The 20,348-nt window shown below is 35.4% G+C and overlaps 2 protein-coding genes across 5 annotated transcripts in view; one reads left to right on the top strand and one right to left on the bottom strand.

The window, feature by feature from the left end:
* The window catches only part of LOC128524123 (glutaminase kidney isoform, mitochondrial-like), a 50,554-nt gene extending 47,825 nt beyond the window's left edge, over positions 1 to 2,729 (top strand). For all 4 annotated transcript variants that reach the window (XM_053496478.1, XM_053496479.1, XM_053496477.1 and 1 more), the window contains one exon: positions 897 to 2,729. In XM_053496478.1, the coding sequence (XP_053352453.1) occupies positions 897 to 1,053 (157 nt within the window). In that variant the 3' untranslated portion in view covers positions 1,054 to 2,729. The remainder of the gene's footprint in view (positions 1 to 896) is intronic.
* Positions 2,730 to 3,713: 984 nt separating this feature from the next.
* On the bottom strand, positions 3,714 to 19,323 carry LOC128524416 (signal transducer and activator of transcription 1-like). Its single transcript, XM_053496984.1, has 23 exons — positions 19,277 to 19,323; positions 17,220 to 17,347; positions 16,420 to 16,564; positions 16,225 to 16,320; positions 15,727 to 15,816; positions 14,472 to 14,550; positions 13,957 to 14,051; positions 13,489 to 13,640; positions 13,225 to 13,383; positions 13,036 to 13,128; positions 11,331 to 11,390; positions 11,196 to 11,225; positions 10,990 to 11,080; positions 10,788 to 10,826; positions 9,682 to 9,765; positions 9,459 to 9,557; positions 9,224 to 9,359; positions 8,178 to 8,233; positions 6,759 to 6,853; positions 5,380 to 5,519; positions 4,209 to 4,397; positions 3,869 to 3,947; positions 3,714 to 3,759 (listed from the first exon to the last, which is right to left on the bottom strand). Exons 2-23 carry the CDS (start codon positions 17,345 to 17,347, stop codon positions 3,714 to 3,716), a joined length of 2,181 nt encoding a protein of 726 aa, XP_053352959.1. The 5' UTR covers positions 19,277 to 19,323.
* Positions 19,324 to 20,348: the final 1,025 nt, after the last annotated feature.

Below are 20,348 nucleotides of genomic sequence, written 5' to 3'. Positions count from 1 at the left end.
ATTAAACTTTTTTTCCTGCTTTTGCATTTTTCGCTCCCAAATAAAGTTAGAATTTAACATGAGCAGTTTTAAGTATTAAATATTGCTGAATGAAAAAATAACCCATATTTTTATATAATTATGCTTTAAGCATGTATTTTTGGAAAATAATTTATGCATATAATATTATATATAATTTTTATATCATAATTTTAGTCATTCCTGAAAGAAGAAGGCAGTAAAGAATATTCTGTAATGTTTTATTGTGTGTAATAACATACAATTCCAACTGTCTTATTTTGACATTATTTTAAAATTGAAAATGCTTTACCCTAAAATAGTGTGAGGTGTTTGTTTAAAATCATTTCTAGTTACATTTCCAATGTTTAAAACCTACACCAAGTGAGCAACAACAACAAAACACTTATTATAATATATAATATTGGAGAAGACTTTTTTTCAGGTAATTTCAAAAGATTAAATTATTCTTTAAGCATGTATTTTTGGAAAATAACTTATGCATGTAATTTTATATACCCTACTGTACATTACATTATAATTTTTAACACTCCTAGAAGGCAAATGTCAGTGGCAATAAAGAAGGCAATTTCAGATTAATAGTGTTAAACAGATTAGATAGATAGATAGATAGATAGATAGATAGATAGATAGATAGATAGATAGATCTGATAATGTTGAATTTTTTTAATAAAAGTTACCTTTTTAGTAAGAAATATTAAAGAAATCTTATCTATTAAAAATGTCTTTATTTACATGTTAAGATGTATTATGTAAGTGATTCAAGTTCTTTTAGTGGAACTATAATCTAATATTTTATACAAAAAATGTGATGATAAATTGTGGAGTGTTAAATGAGGGGTGTGTGTGTGTGTGTGTGTGTGTGTGTGTGTGTGTAGGTGGGGAAACACGCCGCTGGATGAAGCCACACATTTCGGCCATCACGAGGTGGTGACTCTCCTGCAGGACTTTCATAATAAATACACTCCTGTAGAGAAGAGCAGCGCGGATACAGAGAACGCCGCCAAGAACCTGGACGGCATGCTGGAGACTTAGGAGAAGGAAGTCTCTGTCTAGCTTTCTTTGTCTCTTTACCAACATTTCTGCCCGGCGACTGCTCAATGCCTCGCTTTTTTTTTCTTTTTTTTTTACAGTATTATCAGCATTTTATTTATGAAACCTCATACAGTCTATATATTTCAAACTGATCCTGTTTCGCTTGTGTGATGAGGATGAATGATGATCATGATGTATAGGGTGGTGTGACGGGCGCAAAAGGATCAACAAGGATCCGTCGTCAGAAATTACTATCTAAACGTTTTATCGTTGTTCTTTGGCAAAAAGTGTAAACAGCTGAATGTGGAACTATACAGATTATTTGGAGAATCTATAAGGATTCATAAACCGTAATAAAAACTATAGATTAGTACCGTGTGAGTGAGTGACAATGTGCTGTAATCACTAGCGACACTGCCAGACTTCTGTATCCATACTTAGAATTTTCGAAAAATCATTTATTTTATGAAGATGCAGATAATCAAGATATATTTCAACTGTGAAAAGTGTGATTTTTATTTATGTATTCCTTATAGCACTCGAGATGTAGTTAGGTTACAGCTAATCCAATGTCCAATATCGACAGTAAGACAAATCTGGGCAGCTTAAACTCCATAGTGACATACGGTACAGTCTCATAGTAACTTACAGTGTTTGTCTAAAGTGATGTCTCTCAGTAACTTACGCTCTTTCTATAACTTAAAGTGTCTGATGATATCTTACAGTCTTATCGTAACTTACGACTTCACAGTAACTTTTGGTCTTAGACTCCCACACAAACTTTCTGTAACCTAGTAACCTACAGTCTCACAGTAACTTAGAAGCTCATGGTAACTTATCGTCCTGTTGTAACACATGGTCTCACAGCAACTTAGAACCAGTAACTTGCGGTCTCAAGGTAATTTATAGTCCCACAGTGAATAACGGTCCAGCTGTAATTTATGGTCTCGCAATGTAATTAAATAGATTGATGATAAACTAATACATTACAATAAATAATTAATTGATACACAAAATGAACAAAGCATTTATCAGTAAAGAATATTCTGTAATGATATATTGTGTAATATCTTACAATCAAAACTTATTTTCATATTATTTTGAAATTAAAAATGATTTACCCTAAAATAGTTTGAAGTGTTTAAAATCGTTTGTAGTTGCATTTCCAATTTTTAAAACCTATGCCAAGTGAGCAACAACAACAACAACAAAACCTTATTATAATATTATAGGAAATGATGAGGTTTTTTTTTTTCAGGTCATTTCAAATTTTATTATTCTATTTTTTTTTTTTTTTAGCAATTCCTGAGTTACTATTTTCAGAGTTTGGTAAAATGATGTATAAAAGATCAAAAAGAAATGATGGAAAATGAAACAGCTTTTTTTTTTGTATGCAAAAAATAAAATTGTCACATTTATTTTATTTTAAGAAATAATTACATTTACAAAGTTGGGTAACAAAAAGAACAAAAAGAAATATAAAGTAAAATGTAACAAACTGATGTTTAAGCATTGTGTGCAACAGAAAGAGGTTTTTGTGTGTATGTTAGGTGTGTGTGTGTGAAGTTTTATTTTTATTTCACAAAGAGTTCAGAGTATGTGTTCATGTGCAGCTATTTTAAATTATATTTCTGTATAATTTCTGTCAGATGTACAATATTAAATAGAGCTGTGAAGTTGAGGTCTGTGTTCATCTTGTCGCCGTGGACTTCAAGATGTACTGTGCAATTTTACAAATTCACTCAATGTAAAACTCTCTCTCACACACACGCTGTATGAGCCCCATTCCTACAAAACCTCTGCTGTTAAAATCCACAGACCGCTCTTTAAGGAAAGCTGGAGGATGAAGACGGACGTGTCGCTGATTTCTTTGGCTTTAATTTGGGAAACCTTCACCCTGAGGACAGAGAACAGAAACAAAGTCGAAGTTTACATTTAAAACCTTTAAATACCTTTAGGACTGGGTATTGTACAGTACATTGCTGTGCAAAAGTCTTGACACACCTTTCATTTCTTCATATCAAATTAAATTTAAATGAATGGGATGTTTTACTTCAACGAGCCCAAAGATGCAACTTAAACAGAAGCGACCTCATTTCCCCTCTCGTCTGTTCCAACACTCAGTATTCAGCATCATCAGTAGACTAATCACCCTAACCCTAACCTAAGTGGAAACTTCAAAATGTTCGTTAACACAATTGTACTGTAATATGTTAATAAGATAAAAAAAACAGTTTTCCTTGTTACTGTAAAACTACTAACTCTTAAACTTCTGTCAGAAAACTTAAACTCTGTTACAAAAGCGCTGAAACTGGAGACTTCTTCCATACGTGGTAAATAAACCTCAAACAGAAATCTAAATTTCACTACAGCGCGACCAAATTAAAGTCAAATCAAGTAGACTTTTATGGTCATTTTAACCAAATACATGTACGCAGTTCCTCCTGGAAAAATGTGCTACAGACAACATAAATTAACAATTAACAAAACTAACTAGCTAACTAAGACACCTATGAGTAGCTAAAACAGCTAAATTACGTTAACTTGACAAGCTGCATAAAATTGCAGAGGTTCTAGCTTATTTTGTTTGAAACAACTGCATGCCTGTGTCTAGACGTTATCTTTATTATGACTCTTATGAATCACTTTGTTGTTATTACCTAATTTTCCAAGGGCAGTTTTCTCTTCTGAAGTCTTCTGTCTGGCCTAGAGAAGGTGAAAGCATCGCAATATTTATTCATCGAGCTAAAAACAGCAATGCTTTGTTGTGCTTTTATTCTTGATGTCGTACAGTACAGTATGCAGCAAAACATACAGAGATGACACTGGAATTATCCGTCTGTCCACGTACGGACTCGGGCCACTCGGTCTATCGACGTCCAAGTCCTCTAAAGCTGAAATCAGTATATGTTTTTAGACTTCTGACATATTAGACATGTTTATTAATATTAATAATAATCCGACATTGTTTAAGACTCTTGGGGCCTCATTGATCAAATCACATTTAGATAAAAATTAGTTTTTCACCGAACCTAATAAAAAATTTCCACCATATTTTCTCAAACTTTTTTTTCCGTCTGTAAACATGACAATTAGACAGTGATACAGTCCACACGACACATTTAGACACGTCTAATATCACTGCGAGTTCTTACCGTCTGTGGTGTTGCTGTAGTAGCGTCCGAATGCGACGTCTTTAGGGATGTCCGGATACAGGTAGAGCAGAGGTTTTTTTGGAAGTTTCCCTGCTTCCATTAGTGTGTAGTTCTGTATCACGTCGGCGAAAGACAGGTTGACTAAATCCGATTTCCTGTAGGGCTTCACAGAGTGGGTTTGGGGTTCACCTGCATTACACACAACACAAACACTGACATAATATTGTGTTCAGTTTACTCTAATTATATTATATTATATTATATTATATTATATTATATTATATTATATTATATTATATTATATTATATTATTATTCCATATCAGTGTTTATGCTTTTTCTATACAAATCCGTGCTTCCAACTTTGTGGCAAATAAATAAGTCTACTTATGGGTTTGATGATCAGGTGTCCACATATTTTTGCCCATACAGTTCAGATAGAACCAAGATGATATTAAATAGGTCTACAAGAGCACAGTGAAAAATCTAACACTTAAAAATGCTTTAAAAAGAGCAGACCAACACTTAAAATTACTTAATTTGTTTCTTCCAAAATGGAAAATATTAAGTAGATCAGAATCAGTATTTAGAAGTGGAAGGTAACTACGTATGTACATTTACTTCATCACTGTACATAAGCACATGTCTCACCCATCAGTACTTTACTCAAGTAGTTTTATGAGAAACTACTTTTCACTTTTACTCCACTATATTGTACAGGAAATGTCTGTTTTTTTTTTTTTTTTTACTTCTCTACATTTCTACCTTAAGGCATTGAATTTTGCCACCTGCTGACCATTATGTATAATTACACTTCCTTTGTGTGTCGCTTAATACTGTTACGTGAATTTGAAATGAGAATGTGAAGTCGTTTAAAGACAGGGATGAAAAAACCCACATTTACAGTCAGAGAGAGAGGGAAAGAGAGAGAGAGAGAGAAATTTATATTATGACTTTAACTCTACTGTTAGTTAATAGAACTCATTATTTTTGATACTTGAGTAAATGTAAAGTGAGCACTTTTCTCAAGTAAGGATGTAAATGAAGGACTTTTACTTGAGTAACATTTGACCCAGGGTATCTCTACCCTGTACTCTACACCACTGTCACTATCACACATATAGAGTATATAGATTTCCCTGCAGTGTGGTGACGGACGTTGATGCACGCACCGTTATGGGCCTGCTCCACCCAGGTGATGGTGATTCCTCCGTCTTTACATGTTTCACTGAAGCGCAGGAGGAAAGTGCCTGGACGTTTGTCTTGTAGCAGAGTTTTCTCCTTTTCTTTATTAATAAAGCCCACTATGTACCTGAACACACAACAGAAACAGTAAGAATCAGCAGCAGTGTAACTACTTTGAAACCTCGGATTGCGAGTAGCGCGATTTGTGAGTGTTCTGCCAGATGAGCAAAGATTTTTAATAAATTTTGACTTAAAAACGAGCAAGTCTTGGTTTACGAGTACCGAGTATCATTTATTACGCATGCGTTTCTTGTTTTGACGCAGATCGTCACGTGATCACAACTAAGACAATGTTTTTTCTCTCTCTTGCGCTGTGGAATTGTGGGTAATCGCCTCCCCTGCTGGGTCTTAGTGCTCATCTCTTACTGGTATAATCAACATCCGTGCACACGTGTACTGTTTACTATAACACTGTGACCACGTGTGTGTGTGTGTAAAACATATTTTATTTTGTGTCGTTAAGCGCGTGTGTACAGCATGCGTGTACTGTTTCTTATAACACATGTGTGTGCACGTGTAAAGCAAAAGAAAGTCTCAAACACAAACACACACACACACTCTGCTCCTCACAGAAACTCTGCTCTGTCGCAATTCTTTTTAAAGGTAAAGTTCAGGTTTATTTGTTTGTTTGTTGTACTTTACAGCAGTGATTCCGTTATTAAGCGCTCACACGAGTGTCATCAGTGATGTCTCCTTGCTCATTTTTTCTGACAAAACAGTCTTTCCGTTAATGTGTGTTTATGTGAATTACAAATAAGATAGGAGAAAGGTTTACTGTGTAATAAAGGTTTATTAAAAGGTTAAAAATCCATTTTCTACCTCAGCCTCTCTTATGTGTGTGCGAGCACGTGATTTGACACCGTGCCGGTTCACACACTCCCTCTCAGGACGGGAGGGGCTTTACACACACACACACACACACACACACACACACACACACACACACACACACAGAGCCTGCGCACATAAACGGAAACACTTATCTATCGGGATTTATTTCTACTTTTTTTAAAAGGTAAAGTGTAGGTTTATTTGTTTTATTTTTACTTTTTATTTTGTGTTAATTATTTTTATGGGTTTTTATTTGGCTGTGGAACGAATAATTTAAATTTCCATTATTTCTTAATGGAAAATAAAATTTGGTTTATGAGTGTTTTGTAATACGAGCGAATTATGCTCGTATTCCGAGGTTCTAATGTTCATGCACTCAGTATTCCATCAGACGTGTCATTTAAGAAGAAAGAAGGTGAGGACGGTGAATACTGCAGACACCTTTAATCATAATAACCTGTTCTTGTTTTCTTACCCATCGTTCCAGATGTTGAGGAGACATCGTTTGATGAGGTCCAGAATCCCATCAATCCACAGCCAGAAGGGGACGGCTCTCTCATTCGGTGCCGTCTGAAATTACAAATAAAAATCCAAACTAGCAGTAGATAGAAACGCTAGAAAAGTTAGCAATGCTATTTTACATCAGTTGATACCTAAAATTAACCCGTGATGTTAACAATTGCTAGTTTAATATACGATGGTGAATTTGACTTTTTAATATGATGAATGTTAATTTAGATTCATGTAACATTTTAAAAGTTAAACAATAATTTTTCTATAAATGTGGAAATTAATATTCCAGTAAAAGTTAAGTGTTTATTTAAATAAAAACATAAAAAAGAATACACGGTTTCAGAGATATCTAGATAAATTCAGATTTTCATAAATCAAATCTTGAATTTTTATAAATTAGTTGACAAACCCACAATATGTTCAGTGCTCCATTTTTAAAAAAGGAATAAAGAAAAGTTTCGCCTGCACAAAGAGGTAGAGCTACTAACTTAAACTTTACTACATTACGAAATATAAAAAATTAAATATATAAAAAATGCAGCATTAAAAGAATGACAATTTTACTACCAAAGTCTCCACTAAAATGTCTGGAAACAGACTTAATAATTGAATAATTTATTATTATTATTATTACTGTAATCTAATTAGAAAAAAATTCTAGTTATTATTTCCATTTGTTAATATTTATTCTTTCCTCTTGTGAGGGACTTTTCCCCAAAAAAAGGTTCTGTGACCTAAAACACTGTTTCCTGTGAACGTGGCTTGAGTCTGCTCAAAAATTACTCCCTTGTTTAACATGTTTTTGTTAATTCCTTTGTGATTCTCAAATACCTGTAGCACTGAAAAAGGTGATCAAGATACAGTATATAAAAAAGTGTTTATGGGGAATTTCGCCAAAGGGAAGGGGGTTAAACTAAATAAATAAATAAATAAATAAAAGAAACAGTCATTGAGAAATAAACCTCAAGAATGAAAGCAAAAAAAGAATTAAAAGGAATAAACTACGTATCACAGCAGGAGACAGGAGAAAGTAACGTAATAATATTTAGTTAGTTTATTATTTCAAATGTATTATTATTATTATTATTATTATTGTTGTTGTTGTTATTATTATAATTTATAAAACTAAAGAAAAATCTGTAAAATGCTTTGATGAAATATCTTGTTTTTTTTAAGAGTCCTATCAGTTTTCTGTTGCGTTCACCTCTACACTCTCTATCTCTCATCTGTGTGTCAGCATTTTCACTGAGTTTCGTTTCATCAGTAACCTCTACATGACGACGGAAGTGAAACAAACAAAGGTGTATCAAAGCATTAATAGATCAGAGCAGGACTGGAACAGCGCTACAGGGGTGTGAATAGACGTCAGTAACGCGCTCACCTTAATGAACTTATTCCAGTAGACGGGAGTGTTCGGGTCTCCTGCAGCCTCGGGACCTGAACCGTGATAGAATACTCAGCGTAATGAATAATAATAACACACTCACGTTAACTTCTGTTTTTAATTTGTAGATTATTTCCTTACAACATGTTCATCAGTTACAAAATAAGTTCTGGAACAAAGCAACAAACACACCTTGTCGTGTTACTGGTCTCCTCAACTGTCCTAAACACTTTACAGCTTTACCTCTGACTGACAAAGCACTGACACTAAAGACTCCAATCTTAAACATAAAGTGCGTTCAAATCAAACTGGGACTTTTAAATGAAAACCACAGTTCCTTCCTCTATTTCTCTATATAATCCCCTTCTACACTAGTGCACTTATCCCAGTGTTTCACTAGTGCTTGGACACCATCAAGGTGGAACGTTTTCTTAGGACGCCGGAGCAATCATCAGATTGCCTGCCTAATTAACGTCTGAAACGCCGGCCTCCCAGGAATTCCTTTAATGGCCCACACATGTGGAAATGGCTGGAGCGAGGTCAGGTCTGTACGGGGGTGTGGCAATAACTCCCAGTGGAGTTCCTGTAATGTGTGAGAGGTGTTGGTGAATGAGTGTGTGTACAGTTCTCACAGACATATGCGTCTCGTCCGCAAGTTGGCGACAAGTTATCGATCGATTTTGAAGCGTTCCACTCGCTAAATATTCACAGGAACGACTGCGACAAGCTCCGAACCACCTCAGAGCTATAGGGTTAAGGGACTTGCTTAAGGGCCCAACAATGGCAACCTGGTGGAGCTGGGGCTCGAACCGCTGGCCTTCCGATCAGTAACTCAGTGCCTTAGCCCAAGTCCAAGTTTGACTTCATACAGTAGAAACCTGCACTACTGTCAGGGCTGCTGTTGTAGAAAACTAATCCACACCACAGTGTCTAACTAATCAAACAATTTTTTACATTTTAAACAGCCACAGTGTTCAAGTTCAAGATTATTTGTCATATGCATATCAACAGAGGTCACATTGTAGTCACATTGCACAGCTCACCCAGTAGTTTATCTGCGAGCATGCTCAGCTGGTCCGTGTTAAGGCCTCTCTTAGTGACGGAGGAGAACTGCCAGCTCAGAACATTCGCCAGGTCTCCCCACATCATCGGGGGAGGGTTCGTGAAAAACACAAGCTCCTGAAACAGAGTTTATTTCTTTTTAAAGAAACAGAAGTAATAATTTACCTAATTATAGTAAATATGAGGAACAGAGGACCTGATGGAAACTACTCTTACCTGACTGTCAGTGCAGAGCATGTTAAACCAGAGGATGGAGGCAGAGGCGTACTGAACCTGGTAGAATGGAGTTGTCACCACTACAGGAAGTGAAGTCGTCTACACACACACACACACACACACACACACACACACACACAAGAGATATTGTATATCTACTGTATAATATGTAGCTATATATCGCACTGTATATGTGGTATGTTTATGTGTGTGTCTTTTTTACCGTTATATCAATAGAAATATCTCCTTGGTTGAGTTGAGTGTCAAAGCTGATGGAATGAAGTTCCTCTGTGATGAGAAGAGGAGACTGGAAATGATAGTATGAAATAATTATATACATACACAAACACACAGTTAAACCTTGGATTGCGAGCGTAATTTGTTCCAGAAGTGTGCTTGTATATCAAAACACTTGTATATCAAAGCGAATTTCCACCATAAGAAATAATGGAATCTCAGATGATTCGTTATAAAAATAATTAATACAAAATATAAAATAAAAATTATTAGGACGACTATCACACACACCAGTTTACCGAATAGAGACTCTTCCTAACACAAGCACGTGCAGTATAGATTTACTGTCCTCTGAAAATAACTCATCATGCAAACATTGTCAAAATGGCTGCCAACAAAAGTGAGTACACCCTACTTGATATCAGCAGTATATCTTTAACCATGCAAGGTCACATGACCTATTCATCATGTTCATGTGGCCGAGTTTGTCTCCAGACCTGAAATCTAATGAGCACCTATTGGACTTCCTCAATTGGATGTGGCGAAGCGCCGTGTGTCTGACATCCAGCAGCTCAACATGTGCTGCTCTGGTAAAGTCCAGACCCAGAAGGATTAAGGCCGTGCTACTGTAGATAACAACGGGGCTCACACAGAATTCTAATGCTTTGGACACAGTTTGGACATGTTCACTTAGGTTTTCGTTGACGGTTATTTAGACAGTAAAGTCTGCATGTTGAGTTATTGTTAGAGGACAGTAAATCTGTACTGATATACAAGCTGCACACTGACGACTATAAAGTAGATCCAAGTTTCATTTCTATAGTATTGTGGTATTGTTCATTGAGAACATATAATAAAGTGGTTGCTGAAATGTGAGGGGTGTACTTACTTTTGTAAGATACTGTACATATTATTACTTATATTCTATACTCTTATAAAAAAAGGTGGAGGGGCTTATGGTTAATGGTTCTTGCTGGGTAAAGTCACTTTTGACAAAATGCTCGATTTAATGACTTTATGAATAGATTTTAGTATTTTTTTTATATACAGGCACTTCATTAAATACATTAGATATAAATATAAGTTTCCAACCTCAGTTTTAGTTCCACCTGTTTTGTTTTCTCTCAATACCTGTATAAAAGTAAAAAAAAAAAATAATGTAATACTTAGAAATATTTAAAAAATAAAAATATTTTTTAAATACTAAATATTAGCCAATAATACAATTTTATTCAAAAATCATAAAAAATAATAAAAAATCAGCTCATTAAATCAGCAAATCCGAGTAACATACCAAGTGCCGGAACTCAGCAGACAGACAGCCGTTTGATTCCTCCATATTCATGACCTTAGTGTTGGTTCCTAAAATATTAAACTTATGGAATCTTCATCAGTAGATGAAAAAAAGTAATGAGCGAATGTTCACTATTCATTAGGTTTATCGAAAAGTACAACATGCAATATTTAAAGTCTCTGATTAGAAATAGTTTGAGTTTTTACCCCTTGACGTTATTGTTTTCTGTTAAATCCCTAAGGAGGACCAAATTATAGCAATTATAAAAATTACACCAATACAAAATGTAGATTACAGTTAATAAAAACAGGTAAGTGTCGCGGTTCTGCATGTGAACTTACTTGTCGAAGGAGACTTTGACTTTTAGCTGGCAGTTTAACTCTGGTAGTTTGACCAGCAGCCTGAGGGTAAAAACACATTCTGGTCACAGGAGCCGTTACTGCTGTCGCTTTGTTAAAACCTAAAACTTATTCCAAGATTAGCACTAAAGCAGAAGGTTTTATTTTTAAACTCACTTATGGTGTTTATTCAGCTTAACTGGTGTGCATTTGACTTATTCTGTGGTTATATTGGTTGTAATTATTTTTTTTGTTAATTAAGGTTACGTTCATTTAAGTTAATAAACTGCATGTTATTTAAGTTACAGTACTGTGAAAAACTATTTGCCCCTTTCCTGTTTTTTTTATATTTGTCACCATTAAATGATTCAGATCATCCACAAAATGTGAATATTACGCAAAGATTACATGAATAAATTCAAAATTTACTTTTTAAATGATGCAAGGGGACGCTGTCCAAACCTGCCTGGCCCTGTGTGAAAAAGTAATTGTCCCCTAAACCTAATAACTGGTTGTGAAAAAGATCACAAACTAATGGTCGGAATTTCTGCTTCAGGATTTTCTGATAGAGCACAGAATTTATGACAAGTCCCCCAGGTCCTGAAGCTGCAGTAACACCAGACCATCACACTACCACCACCAGTATGTTTGACTGTTGGCATGATGTTCTTTTTATGAAACGCTGTCTTACGTATTTGTAACAGGATGCGCACCTTTCAAAAAGTTAAACTTTTGTCTCATCAGTCCACAGAATATTTGTCCAAAAGTCTTGAGGATAATCATGTTTTTTTGCCAAATATGAAATGAGCCTTTGTGTTCTTTTTGGTCAGCAGTGGCTTTTGCCCTGGAACTCTCACATGGGTTTTTGCCCCCCAGTCTCTCTCTTATTGTTGAATCATGAACTCTGACCTTAACTAAGGCGAGTGAGTCCTGCAGGTCTTTAGATGTTGTTTTGGGTTCTTTTATGATTTCCTGGATGAGGTGTCTATAAGCTCTTGGAGTCATTTTGGTAAGCCGGCTGCTGTTTCCATTTGAAACACCGTGGTTCGCTGGAGTCCCAAAGCCTTAGAAATGGCTCCATAACCCTTTCTTGACTGATACATATTAATTACTTTGTTTTTAAATTTCTTTAGATTGTGTTGCTTTTCTTAGATTTTTTTTTTCATGCTTTGTCAGTCAGGTTTTATTTAAGTGTTTTCTTGATTCACCATGTCTGGCAGTAATCAGGTCTGGGTATGGCAAGTGAAATTTAATTCACCTTTTTAAAAATCTGAGTTTATTCATGATTTAGCAATAAAAAAAATCATAAAGGAGCAAATACTTTTAAGGTGTTTAAGTTTTTAGTTTTGTTTTCATTTTAATAGATTTATGCTAATTTAAACTAACTTGTGATTGGGTTAATTGAGGTATTTAGTTGTGTTATCTGTGGTTAATTTAATCCATCATTCATTTGAGCTAATTCTGGCTCTAATTCTTGAGCTGATGTTATTAGAACTCATGTCATTAATTGAGTTAACTATGGTATTGTATTTATTTGAATAAACATTGGTGTTCATTTAAGTTACTCTATAGTCATTTGACTTGACTGCTAACTGGTGTCCAGTACAAGTGTGCTTAGATGCAGCCTGTCACCCCTGTTCACTTAGATCTACCTAAACTTTACATGAACACTCTTGAGCATGAGCTCATTCATGTTTTAATACCACACCTGATTTTAACTGTGAACTGCACAGCCGTCTTCAGCACCAGAGGTCTCTGCGGATGCGTGGGCATGCACGGCTGCCTTTCCACCACCATGGAACTGAAAGAAACATCACAAGCACCTGGCATGTAACCCTGACCACAAAACCTAGTCAAATTCCACCCCCACCAAGTGTAACCCACAAAAATGACGTACTTGATGAGGAGGTGTTTGAAGAGCGACAGCGCCTGCTCCTGCAGTGAGCTCATGTTCAAAGCAATGGGGTCTTTGTCGTAGGTGAAGTTCAGCACCAGCTCCTGGAGCGCGTTCAGCTGATGACGTATCTGGTGCAAACACTCGGCTACTGTGGTGAACCTGAGGAGCACAACACACTGATTTACTTACAGTCTACAACTATAACACTCACACTGTCACACACATAAACAGAATCTGAATGGGTATGTTTAAAAAGAGCCTCACCAGTTCTGTAACTGATCCAGACAGGCATTAGGTGGACCACCGATGCAAGCAATCTGTTGCCTCCGTTTCCACTCGGGAAGTTTTTCTGATATGAGCGTGCTCTGGGTCAGATCTGCTAATTTGAGTGCATTTAATATCTCCATTACTATTACCTGCAAATACACAGATAAATAAATCACAGAATAGCATAATGTAGCTTTAGGGTTAGTAAGACATGAAAGTGGGCAGCTACTGTAAGAATTGCAGCAGTTACTGCACATTGAAATTATTTTCTTTACATATCGTATCCCATCTTGGGGGCCGGGTCAGAGAACAGGGTCAGCCATGATAATGCACTTCGGGAGCAGACATGGTGAAGGACCTTCTGATCACAAACCCAGACCCAGAGGTGTGACTGCGTAAATGATTGTACCTCTGGCAAAATTCACTCTAAAACAAAGGAGATCTTAGCATTTAGCGCTAGCTTACCTCTCTCATTTTGTTCATCTTAAGAAACATTTCTCTGATCTTCAACTTCTCCAGCTTGATCTCTTTGGCTATTTTTGGATTTGCTTCGATCTCCACTGAAAACACAAAGCACACATCACATGACATGACTGCTCCATCCAAATGCATTTACACTCACTTGTTCAAAACTTACTTTACTTTAGTGAATAAATAAATGAATAAATAACTAGCAACCCCATTGATAAGTCTTTATTTTATACAATTTTTTTTTTAAATAATTTAGTTTGGACCCAAAGTGCACAACTCTCCACTAGGTCAGCATTCACTCTGGTGCTTGGACCCATAAATATAATAATAAATTAATAATATGAGTAATAATAATCACTATTGTAACAAGAAAAAAACAAATCACAGACCCTTGATCTTCATCTTTGAAAAAACATCAGTTTTATTTGCATAAATAATGTATGCTTAGGCCTCTTAATATGCTTTACCTAGAAAAAAATTTGCTATAAAAATGGAAATTAATCTCTTACATCTACTCTGTAAAGTTTTTGTCTTGAAGTTGTGCTCGTCTTGTAGATCCTCCAGAACCTGAATGTCCTGTTCCGCTTCCTGTTTACATAAACGGTATATATTATCTATTAATTCATGAATATTTTGCTTCTATTAGTGTAAATTTGATACAATTTTGCAAAATGCTATAACTCCACCTGCCACAATTTTGTCATTATGGATAACCCAGGCTGAAGTTGTGTTTGTAGTAATGTAAATATACAGTTTAATATATGGCTATTGGCTATTAATTTATAGCCAACAATATGTTGGCTGATTTTTAATAACAACTTAACACCAATCAGCCATAACATTAACACCACTCACATTAAAACCAGCTAGGTTTAGGTTCCTCGTATGCCACCAAAACAGCTCTGACCCCTCGAGGCCTGGACTCGACAAGACCACTAAAGGTGTGCTGTGGTGGCTGGCCACCAATATGTTAGGAACAGATCCTTTAAGTGCAGTTTGGCCAGACAACCTTGGACTCTAACACAGCAAGCTGTGATACACTATGCTCGGTCATAGCCAGCATAACAATAAACACTTTTCAGCAATTTGTGTTACATTGGCATTGTGCTACATTGAGGTAAAATAAGAAAGGCTGGCCTTTGGTCCCCACAGGGATAACTGACCTTGCGTACACATGATTCACTCATCAGTTTAGTTCAATTTACCTATGCATAAAATTAATGTTATAAACTTTTATCTATTAAGGCTGCTGAAGAACATAAAATACATAAAAAATTGCCAAAAATATAGTGTACATCATCATCAGCCTGCTCTATCACTTAGTTAGTTAACAACAGCACCGTATTATAGAAGTCCATGACTGCTGGGGAAATGCAAAGGAAGTAACAGATTGTAAATGCTTTATCTAAATGCTCGAACATTTTCCAAAAATCCATTAAAATGCATTTTGCCCAGCTGGTAATTTTGCTTCATGTGACAGGAAGAAGTGATATGATTGGCTATTTATGGGTGCCTTGTACTGTAGCTTGCAACAATAAAGACAATAAACAATAAAAAATAAAGAAAAAAAACACCACTGAATAAGAGGGTGTGTCTAAACTTTTAGCTAGTACGTATATAGTGTTTTTCAAATTAATTTATATTTATATATTTATATATATACTGTAAAAAATTGCAATATATACTATATTAAAATATAATATTTAATATAGTAATATAATAATTTAGTAAAGTAATATTTAAAATATTTAAAATATGTTTTACCTGCACTTTTTTCTTCAGCTCGTTTACTTGGTTGTCCATCTGCTTCTGCTTTTCCATTACAACATTGGCCGTGGGCGAGTCCAAATGTTCCTAGGCAAAAAACAAAATGGTCTAAATGAAGGTGATGAAGGTGGGTGGGAATTAAAATATTTTTTATCAATTACATTTGCATTGCTTGTTGAAAGAAACAGAATTTGGAATTGAGTTAAAAAAGGAAAATTATTTTTCTTCTTCATTTAAAAAAAAAAGCAATTTATTAAGTAAAGGTCTTTGGATTTAAAAACATATTTTTAGACATTAGTATCATATACCGTATATAGCATTTAAAATGAACTAATTTCTGAGTAAACATAATTGTGCAGTTAGATGTGAGGTGGTAGCCGTGGTCAGTCTCCTGCCCTACATGCACTAATTTAACAGGTTCTACAACTGCTGTTCTTACATCAAAGTGCCACATAAATATAAATCCAACTACATTAATTACCATGGGTACCGTACCTGTGATCTCATGGCTGACTCCAGAATCCTCCTTTCCTCTTTCAGAGAGTTAGATATAATCATAGCCATGTACACTGTATTTTCCTGAAAGTGTTCCTAAAGGGAAGCAAAACCATTGTGTTAGTAATAAGAGAAACAGAGAAAGGTTTTAGTTATGAAGCTTATAGGGTTTGTTTATCTCTGGAGGTTCTGCACCTGTAGGTTGCGCTGTATTTTGCGGATATTGTGCTGAAGAAGGAAGTTGCTGCTTGGATTTGTGTGACTGTAGAGCTCATCCAGCTTACTCAGGAGGTCATGGAAACGCACCCTTGCTAAAGACTCATCAAGGGCCACAGTGTCCCTGTGCCAGACGGTAATAATGTCAATTGTAATCAAGAGACATGCCTAAGGTCAACCTGATATATATGGTGATGATGATTTCAAATTATTTATACTTAATGTTCAGAAAGTGTGTGTTGATGTTAGGAAAGTTTAAAAAGGGTGTGATGACAGTAACGGTTACACAAGGTGTGGTGATGATAGTAAAGTTAGATAGTGTTTATTGTTTATTTAGTTGAACTTAAGACGCTAGAGAAAAAATTATATTTAATTAAATGAGTTTTCAGTTCTATGAAATGGGGAAAATCCTTGTGCACACAGGGTAATTTATTTCTTTATTTTCTTGTTCTAAGCACGTGGTTACTGTATCCTTACAGAAAAAGAACTGATGCAGCTTAATTGACCTGATTCAGAAAAATAATACTTAATTTAAATCCATTAACTCATTTTAAATTGAAAAATGATGAATGAACTCTACTTTCTGCAGACACAGGTGAACACCTGAGCCAGCAAGAGTAACAGGTTTAACCAAGAATTTTTTACTTTTTGTTCTACTGTCTACAGTGTTCTCGCTAAACACGTTTTCATAACATTTCTCCTGATTACAAACTCTCTACAATGATGTTATCATTTACAGTAAAAGCGGTTAAATAAATGTGTAACATATCATGTCTCACCAGTCAACGCTTTCAATCCACTGGCTGAGGTACTGACGAATCTCCATGGGGAACGTATCATCGTAGAGCTGGCCGATTTGCTCCAGGTATCTTGAGTCCAGCTGCTGAAGCTGGTACCAAAGTGCCATCTACCAACAGAATAAAGAATCAATATAAACACATTAAATAAAGTGCTTTTTTGCCCCCTTTCCTACTATTTTTTTTAATTTATTTAAGCTTATCCATCACATGTTGGGACAGCTCACAGTAGCGCTGTATATAATCAGCAAAATATCCCAGGCTGTATTTACTTTGTAAACAAATGTATAATTTGATAATGAGGGTTATGTTGAGAACCGGTCGAGCTACATAGCTTACAGTACAGTATATCTTTCTTGTTTCTCAAGAATAAGGCTTTTCATTTGTTGCACAAACAACAATAACAATAATTCAATGTGCAAAGTGTGTTAGTGAGAGAGCTCATTTGTGTTTAGTGAAACAAATCAAACTTGCAATGGATGACAGGGTGAACGCTTTTCTGTTGCGCCACTCGGCGGCCATGTATAAGGGATTTAAATTCAACAGTATAAACGATAGATATAGATGATATAATTTGGAATCTTTATATTACTTGGTTTTCTTATGAGCAAATGCACACATACCAATAACATAGTATTTTTCCAGAAACACCATCTGAAGCCAATTTCTGGATTTTCTGACTAGGCAACTACGCCTTCACTCCACCCATCAGTGTTCCCAGTGATATCGAAACTGCCTACTGGGAGCAAGTAGTCATTCAAAGTGTGTGGTGCGTTCACAATAATGTCAACCTTATTGTCAGCTGGACTGAGGAACTCATTGTTAATTTCAGAGGCGGAAAAGAGAACATACAGCACAGTACATATAAAACACTACAGTGAAAAGAATGCACAGTTTCACATTCCCAGAAGTGTTTAGTGAAGGAGACGTCAGTCATGTGGTCAGTCTACACTTCCCATCTTACAAAAAAAAAAGCCCAACTACACCTCCATTGTCTAAGGAGGCTTCCGAAAAGAGATGCTTTAAACAGGAAGTGAGCATGTGGTTCGAGACATCTAGTGCAATACGCCTTAAATGTCATCCAGACAAATATAAATATATATATATATATATATATATATATATATATATATATATATATAAAAAAAAACTAATACAATATTTAACAAACAACCTGGATATATTTGTTTGTCAAGTTTTAAATTCTGATGCAAACCTAACCCTGTTGATTACTATTTGTGTGTGAAATCTCAGACAGACAGATGCTACGCTTTTAGTGAAGTACACTTTCTCCTTAACATTCCAGTGTTTCTGTCGCAACAGACTTAATCAGGCTTGTGCTAAATGTGGCTATAAATACTGAGGTAGTAATAAAACAATCAAGCATTAACTTCATATATATATATATATATATATATATATATATATATATATATATAATTTTTTTATTAAAAAAATATTTTGTTTGTAATAAACTTTAATGTTGCACTGTGTTTACTCCACAAACACAGTGTATACAAAGTATTACTGTATATAAAGCAAAGCAAAGCGAGAACAGAATTAAAGTCTTCTCATCCTTTCTGCGTGCCACGCACATGATGAGAACGCCGGGTGACTCTTGCAAGCTGTGAGGTGTAACCTGCTTTACAGTGGTAGGTATATACATCAAAATCTTAAAGAAAACTAGTTACAAAAAAAAAAAAAAAAAAACCTATCCAAAAGCTGGGTGCAAAGATTGTATTCTTTAATGGAAACATAAAATGCTTTTGACTCTTTTTAAAAATAATAAATATACATTTATAAACTTTTAAATATAAAGAACAAATGCACAACAACAACAACAACAACAACAATAATAATAATAATAATAATAATAATAATAATATTTTAAAGTATATATAGCTATTAAATATATAAAAATAAGGCTAAACAATACAGTAATTAAAACTAGAGATCTAGGACATGCAAAACCTTACAGGTATTATTTTTAACCTTTTTATAACCAGATATCTTTTTCATGCTGTTATAAAATAACTTACCCTTTTATAACACGTTGGGATTTGGTAAAGAAATCCTGTAGAATATAGAAATATGATCAGGTTATAAATATGATCAGGTTATAAATATGATCAGGAAAAGTTTCTGCAGCAGTTTTTATTTACCTCCACTCGTCTTACTCTTAACACATACACACACACACACACACATACACATACACATACACACGCACACACACACACTGACCCAGCTGACTGGGGACAGATCAGCCAATCACAACGCGAGATCAACTTTATTTGTACCGCCTCCACTCGGCAGCCAATCACAGAGGAATGCGCGTGAGTCGGCCCCGCCCCGTTGTCTGCTGGCTGTTCTGGTGAGTGCGCGCGCTCCCTCCGCCCCAGCGCTTCGGCTTCACAAAACGCAACTCAGGACTGAATAGAAACTCAGGATGACGCAGCGGGGGGGCGGAGCTACAGTCAGGCCGGCAAATAAGATTCATAATCACAATCAACTCATTCCAACTGCTGTTCTGTATCAGAGAAAAGTGCTTTTACACCAGGGCCTCGGGTACGTATCCGAGTACACCTGACCCCAAAGTCCCGTATCTGTGTGTAATGTGAACACTCCATATACACTGGCCGGGGTGAATCAACCTACAGTGGTACCTTAAAAAATTTCACCTTCAGAAATGAAATTTTGCAAGAAATTCGCCTCGCCATATGAAGCATTTTCAGCGTACGAGTGACCGAGTCGAACCAAATGCTGGTTAAAACTCAGAGAGCCAGTTCGCGTCATTCGGAAGTCTTTACATATTTTTTGTGACGATTTTATTATTTTTTTTGTATTTTCATGCAAAATTTAGTGAAAGTTTCAGTTTCATTTCGAAGCAATCTTAATCATAAATAAAAGCTAAGTGAAGATTAATGTCTTATTTATTTCATATTTTGGGTACATAATGAAAACAAAATTTCCAAATGACGTTGAAGCTTGACTTCCACACAAAGTTCTTTGAAGTTTCCGTCATTGGATAGATCTTCACACTAGGTTACTTATAAGTAAAGAGACGTGTACTTTATTTACTTTTAAAAAAATGATTTTGTGTGTGTGTGT

Source organism: Clarias gariepinus, chromosome 5 (genome assembly GCF_024256425.1).
Source record: "Clarias gariepinus isolate MV-2021 ecotype Netherlands chromosome 5, CGAR_prim_01v2, whole genome shotgun sequence".
Lineage (NCBI taxonomy): Eukaryota > Metazoa > Chordata > Actinopteri > Siluriformes > Clariidae > Clarias > Clarias gariepinus.
The sequence above is the reverse complement of the archived record's forward strand: the minus strand, read 5'-3'. Positions and strand labels throughout refer to the sequence as shown.